At 41.7% G+C, this 6,825-nt stretch overlaps 1 protein-coding gene and 1 long non-coding RNA gene across 2 annotated transcripts; one reads left to right on the forward strand and one right to left on the reverse strand.

Moving 5' to 3' along the window:
* Positions 1–398: 398 nt before the first annotated feature.
* On the reverse strand, positions 399–1,352 carry LOC130469950 (uncharacterized). Its single transcript, XM_056839490.1, has 3 exons — positions 1,252–1,352; positions 818–1,110; positions 399–733 (listed from the first exon to the last, which is right to left on the reverse strand). The coding sequence occupies exons 1-3, from the start codon at positions 1,350–1,352 to the stop codon at positions 399–401; spliced, it is 729 nt and encodes a 242-aa protein (XP_056695468.1).
* Positions 1,353–2,205: 853 nt separating this feature from the next.
* Positions 2,206–6,379, forward strand: LOC130470459 (uncharacterized). Its single transcript, XR_008930847.1, has 4 exons — positions 2,206–2,893; positions 3,380–3,586; positions 5,243–5,388; positions 6,239–6,379. It is a non-coding gene; the product is annotated as an uncharacterized lncRNA (long non-coding RNA).
* Positions 6,380–6,825: the final 446 nt, after the last annotated feature.

Here is a 6,825-nt window from a genome sequence, read left to right on the forward strand (position 1 = left end):
CGGCAAGTTGATGACGCCCACGGGATGTATTATGCTTCCTCCAAAACCGATGATGGGGTAGTGTATGCTTTCAATGGTCTTTAGATCGTGAGCTAGACGGCTGAGACACTCCATGCTCATTATGTCGGACGAACTCCCTGTATCTATCAGGATACGCTTGACTCTCATATTGGAGATTTTGATTTCGACCACTAGAGGATCATCATGTGGGGTGGCTACTCGTCCTCCATCCGACTCACATATCTCAATCCGAGGGAACGGGTCTACATGTGACTTTCCTGACAGCATCACTTGTCCTAGGCGGCGGGCGTAGTCTTTCTGTCCCCTCATAGTGGGTCCTCCAGCAGCTGGCCCCCCAGAAATGACGGCCACAAATCCTCCTTCGCTGTGGTTTCCCTCTATAGGTGAGACAGGTGACTTGTTCTTCTTGTATTGGCTCTTTCCCGAGCCGTGAGCATTTCTCTATAAGTAATTTTGAGGTGTCCTTTAGAGGCGAGGCCGTCTAGGGCTCTCTTTAAGCTTCTACAGTTCTTGGTGTCATGCCCTATATCCTCGTGGAACTGGCAATACAGCTTAGGGTCTCGACTCTCATCAGGTGACTTCATAGGAAAAGGCCGTTCAAGATCAAACCGGGTCCCAACGTCTTTTAGGATTGTGAGGAGATCTGTGTTATACTCGAAATATTCTCTTTCTTGTGGACGCTCTTTCTTGTGCCCAGGAGAGTTATCATGCTCTTTTGACAGAGCCCAAGTGCCATTTACCCGTGGAGCCTTTCAGTCTATCTTATCCTTCTTTCCTGAGGAGTCTGTTGCTTCACCTGTCTTTCCATCCTTGGACGCGCTGCATATTTCCGTTGCGTTAATGAATGCTTTAGCCTCATCTAGAACTTCGGCCATAGTCCGCACACTCTTCTTGACTAAATCAAACTTGAAGGACCCTTTCTTTAGTCCCCTGATAAAGTTATCAAAAGAGACGCCGTCGGGTAGGTCTGGGATCTGCCTGGCCTCTAGGTTGAAACGTTTCACATAACTTCTTAATGATTCATCTTTCCCCTGTTGAATGCGTCCTAAATGCATGCTCGTTTTCCTTTCGTCCTTGTGTGCCATGAACCTAGTCAAGAACAGGGTTTGCAGTTTGTTCAAGGAGGCAATTGATCCTGGGGGTAGTCGCTCAAACCATTTGGACGCCACCCCTTTAAGGGTGGCAGGGAAGTATTTGCACCAAGTGGCTTCATTTGTTCCTTGAACATACATGTGGTGACGGTAAGCAACTAGGTGCATATCTGGGTCAGTAGTACCGTCATAGGCTTCAATGGTAGGAATCTTGACCTTGGGTTCTTTCGGGGAGTTCATTATGTCCTCGGAAAAAGGAGTACTCATGGGCCTCGGCGTTAGACTATTAAGCCCTTGTTGGATGTGGTAAGTAGGTTCACGACGGCTGGAAAACATGCGGGGGCGCAGGCTTACTCTGTTAGGCGTCATCTGGGTCTGTCCTCGAGCTGAGGGGTAAAATGGAGGGTCTTCCATCACTGGGGTGGACCCAATGTCTGACAGTTCAGATTCAGCTTCATAGTGCTCTTGACGTCTCGAGGAGGGTCGCAAGACGGCCGGTGGGTTTCCCCTAGACAGCGGTCGTGTGAGTGATCCATTCGAGGCAAAAAGATTTGGAAGCCGCGGTCGATCTCTGAGCGCTCGGCCACAGGACTGATTCCACGGCTGGCTTGAGGACGGGAGCTTTTTCCGGCCCTCCACACATTGGATCTAAGAGGCATTCTGTTTATCCGATTGACGCCTAGACTGAGGGGCCTCTGCGGGGCCGTCCTTTCAGTGCTGTAGATCAACATGTTTTTTCGAATTTCGTCCTGCAATGTGGTACTCATCTGTTGTCGAAAGGTTTGATTCATTTGCTGTTGAAATCCTGCTAGAATCTCGCGCAGCGAACCCACTGGGTCTGGCAATTCCAAATTCTAGTCCAGCACGGCATCTCGGACGCTGGGGCTTAGGTGGCCACCCGGTGGAGATACTTCCAGGGTTGGTTCTTCTTTTACGATTACCTCAACCTCCTGCACCCGACGTGGTGTGTTTCCGGCATTTGCGACTCGATTGGCTTCTTCTATGTGACGCTGACTCCTTTCGCAAGGCCGTCTCTCCTCTCCATCATTATACTCACTAGTAGAAAAAACCCCTGTTGCAACCCCCTTGTTGCAGCGTACAAGTATTAATACGCTTCAACAACCAGTCGGTCAACGCGGGTCAAACCCTTTAAAGGGTTGTTGCAGCGTACAAATTAATTGCCCCCTGCAAAAGAGATTTTTGCAGCGTACATAGTAAAAGCCCCCTGCAATAGACCTTTTATTTTGCAGCGTACATGGTAAAAGCCCCCTGCAATAACATATTTGTAATTTTTTTCGCTGCAACTTTAACTCAGACCAAACATTTCTACCTCAAACCTCATGACCAATTTCGCAGCGAATATCCCACTCTCATTACTCCCTTCTTCTTCTCTCGGCTTACCCTGCGTCTCGCCGGTGGTTCTCACCAGTGGTCGTCGCCGCGTGGTCTCGCCCGTCGCCGGTGGTACTCTAGCAAGAGTCTATTTAATTTCCTCACCTCTCACCGGTGGTTCCCTGCTCGAAAAACCCCCGCAAAAGGTATTCCCTGCTCGAAAAAACAACCGGCGAAGTGATTCCCTGCTCGGAAAACTAAGCTTCTTTGCTCGGCCGGTTCGCGAACCCTGTTCTCCGTCAATCCTCGCTGCGGCAAGTAACTTTCTCCCCTGTCCCTTTTTATTTTCGTTTTCAAAATTAGGGTTTGTTCATTTTTCATTTTTGCAGAGAAAGCCAAAGAAATTGTTGGCTGACAAGATTAGGAGAAAATACATACGTTTATCTCGGGTGGGTTATGATTTCTTTTGTTTTAAATGATGAAATTTTGCAAATTCTTGAATCTTGATCTTCGTATGTAATTTAAACAGAGATATATCAATTAATTTGATTTTCTTGATGAGAAAAATATTGTAATAATCCCTGATTAAGGGAATATAATTCTGTTCATGCTAGAAAAATTCACTCAAAGATAAATGTTGAACATCCGACTACCGTAAAAGTGATGTAAAATCGAATGTTTCTGGTGGTTTCATCTTGGTTAGTACCTCAAATCATGTTTTAGGCTCTTTCATTAGGCAAATGTGAAAAACTACTCCCTCCATTCTTGAATGTCAGTCCTTTTTTGAATCTAAAGCAATCCAATTTAAGTAATTTCATGTTTCATGTTTTAGGCCTTTTCATTAGCCAAATGTGACAAACTATATATTATTCTGATGAAATTAATATGCTTATTTTGAGGTGTTTTCTTACTTGGTTCATTTGGTGGAGTCACAGAGACTTCCTCCACCCTTTTGAAGGGCGCATATACCAGTAAAAAACCGTACTGTTATAATACTCGAGACAGATACTGGAGAACAATACGAAGCCAATTATCTGCCTCAATATCGTGGACTCAGTGGTGGGTGGAAAAGGTTTGCCATAGTTCTGAAATTGGAAGGAGATACTGTTGTTTTTCAACTAGTTGAACCTGCCAAATTTAAGGTAGTTTTTGATAAAACTTTGTTATCTTTAGTTTGCATTTATTTTCTTCTTGGTCCTGCACATTGAAGTGTTCTTTAATACTAGTATATGTTATTGTTCATGGACTGACTGATATAAGGATAAGGGTAAATGTTAGGATTCTGCTTTACTTCGGGGGAATTCAATTGATCAAGTTTATATTTTGAAATCAGCCATACTTTGATACGTTAAAACAAAAATTGATATGTTTCAGCTAGGCCAGGCTTACTATTATCTGTCATTTTTTATTCCTTGCAGAATTCTTTATGGTCATCTAATAGTTCTATTCCACTTTCAAGTAATTATATGAATACAAATGATTTCGTGCAGTGGGTTATAGATGTGGATGTTAGCATATTGTTGTTAAGGGGTAGACCGAAGCTTGAAAATAGTGGCCAAGCAATCCAACGCAACTTTTATTCTTAACTTTGAGTGAATATGCATTCCTAACTTAAGCGTAACTGACAACATCGAGGGTTGTTGATTGAGCGAAAAGTCTTTTCAATTCCTAATTTTTATCCGTCCCAAACACATGTCTTAGCATAAACATCTGAACCACCTTTCAGCTAGCTGCACTTTGATTTAGCGTTTGAGGTATTGTCGTATTTATGCCTTTCCAAAGTTTCAGCTTTCATAATACTAGTCCCATAGTCTGGCTAGTATTATTATTTTCAGTTTTTCAAGGTCTTGTAGTGATCACTGATTCACTGCAAACTGGATATTGATTATTTATATACTGTATTAGATGAACTGCAGTTTCATGTTCGAGAGGGGTTCAAATCACTCTCTGATCAGTGGTTCCACACTTCCAACTCTCCTATGTAGTACTTATGCAATATATGCCGAGAAGCTACCTCTAGGATAGGTCTTTCTAGTAGTATGTTACAATGGTGTATTGGTGACCGGAATTATAAAATTATAATTGCTTCCACTAGAGCATTGATAGTCCTAGGAAACTACGTTGAGCAGCTTGGTATTGTGCGTACCGTAGAGACCCAGATGAATACAACGTTTCCTGGTATCTAGCAATCACTTTCTTTTTGGTTTAGATACTTGTGCTGCTGTCTCCTATATTCTCTGATAAATTGACGGGTTTTTTCCTTTGAGAGACTTGAGTTTTAGACCCTCATCCCCTGTAACTAAAAGCTGAAATGAGTCCAGTTTTGAGATTGAAAAATGCGCTTGACTATGTAAGAGATGCAGATGATGGAGCAAGTCTTTTTTGGAAAAAGTATAATTGGTGTTCAGTGTAAGTTAGAGAAGAACCAGAGTGATGGCCAGGGACTCAGTTACAAGCCAAGCCCAGAATTTGTCTTGCGGACTCTTGCCTTTATGGGTTTTGTTTGAGATGAGAGGAGGGTGGACATACTAATTTCAATCTATTTACGCACATCTAAGGCTCATGCCACAAACTTTTATGTTAAAAGGAATTTCATGGATAAAACCGTTCCACTGTTTTTTTTCCTGTTAAAGTTAAAAAAAATCAGACAACTGTTGATTTGATATTCCTCTGTACTCTAGTTCTGTTGTGATAAATTCACTTCTCCAACTCTTTGTTTGTGTAAATGTAGTCTGACATATCTTCCCGTGCCTCTACTTACTATGTGATCTATTCTATCTTCTTGTATCTGTCCACAGTCTACCTCTTCTAGAATCAAATCACTAAACTAGTTGAAGCTGAGGATAAAAGCTGCTAATGAAGCTGAGGCGGCTTGCCAACGGCGTCTCTCTGTTGCTGAGGCTGAAATAGCTGATTTAAGATCCAAATTGGATACTACTGAAAGGTTTGGACTTGGTTGAGTTTACTTCAGGCCTTGGTTATTTTGTGCTTTTGGATTCACTTTTAAATACTAGGAGCTAGGCAATTGTTTTATAGAGGTATGGTAGGCAAGCACTTTTCGTAAAGGTATTCCATTGTATGTTTATTTTGTTTGAAGAAAGGGTTTTGTATCAGTAAACTAAACTTGTATGCTCTTGCTGGGCAGGGAAAACTGACCCAGAAAACTACACCCCAGTCATAATGCCATCAGGGTCTCACCCCCCCCCTCCCCGCCCACCCCACCCCCCCACTCCCACACACACACACACACATGTAGATTTGGTCCAACTCATCATCCAATTCTTACTCGAACCACTTCTATTTGCTTTATTTGAGTCACTTCTTCCACAAAGCTTTTGATTTCCCAACATTGCATCATTAGTTGACAAGTGATCGTTGCGAGGATTAGAAGCTTCGATAGACATTGTGTACTTTATAGTAGTTTTTAACAATGTTAACTAGCTTGGGTATAGGTGATAGGTATCTGTATATGTTTTCTGTGGCTCATTAGTTTGGATTTATCACTAGTTAGGGTGGAGTTGTGGGAACATGACAATTCAAGAATTAAGTATTTATAAAGAGTTATAACAACCTGTAAGTCTGTAACTTATTTTGTTCAGAAAATAGGACCCAAATTTCAATCTTATAAACAGGTTTGCTGTCAAATGTTTTGTGAAGCTGTTGAGATCCACATATATGAATATCCCTTATACCTAAGAAGTGACAGGGAGAGAGGGATCACCCTCTTAATGGTTGTTTGAATAACATATTCGCTCCATGTATGTAGATCACCAAATGTATTAACTTCTATGCAGCATGGAAGGCAAGCATTCGTTTCTGTGCCTAGCACTTTTCCTGTGCCTGGAGAAGAACTGATGTTTTGATGATTGTAAGAGGGGCAAGGAGAAGCTTATTTGTGATGCTGCTCAAGTACTGCTTTATTTCGGAGTTGAACAAATCATCTATGTTTCTGAAATGACGCAATGCTAAATAAAGGTTTTTCTTCTTAACTATACCACTTCAAAGCACTATTTGTAATAGCTATTAGGACATTGTTATTAGTTGCTTGAATGTTAAAGTGTGATATTTAATTTGAATTTAATCTAATGCTTAGTTGAAATTTCTGTTTTTGTAAAGGTCTACACTCCGAGGAATGCGCCTATACTAGTGAGGAAATTGATGTGGTTCGTGAGCAACGGGCTAAGTGTTTTACCCGCAAGTATTTACTATTGGCTTGAGCGCGCTTGATCGAGGTGGTTTAGTTGTTATAGAACAATCGTTTACATTAAAATGTATGCGTACATTGAAATTGGAACGTATATTTGAATGTAGTACGTGCACTTTGGTTTTGGGATATATATATATATATGTATACAAAACACCAGTTATTATTTTTTATATT

The sequence above is a fragment of the Spinacia oleracea genome, chromosome 3, assembly GCF_020520425.1.
Source record: "Spinacia oleracea cultivar Varoflay chromosome 3, BTI_SOV_V1, whole genome shotgun sequence".
In the NCBI taxonomy this organism is placed as follows: domain Eukaryota; kingdom Viridiplantae; phylum Streptophyta; class Magnoliopsida; order Caryophyllales; family Amaranthaceae; genus Spinacia; species Spinacia oleracea.

Coding starts and splice junctions, on each gene's coding strand:
- LOC130469950 (XM_056839490.1), bottom strand. CDS start 1,352: ATGAACTCCCCGAAAGAACCCAAGGTCAAGATTCCTACCATTGAAGCC. Junction 1,111..1,251: donor GTTGCTTACCGTCACCACAT/GTATGTTCAAGG, acceptor GTTCTTGACTAG/GTTCATGGCACACAAGGACG. Junction 734..817: donor GTCCAAGGATGGAAAGACAG/GTGAAGCAACAG, acceptor CTCTGTCAAAAG/AGCATGATAACTCTCCTGGG.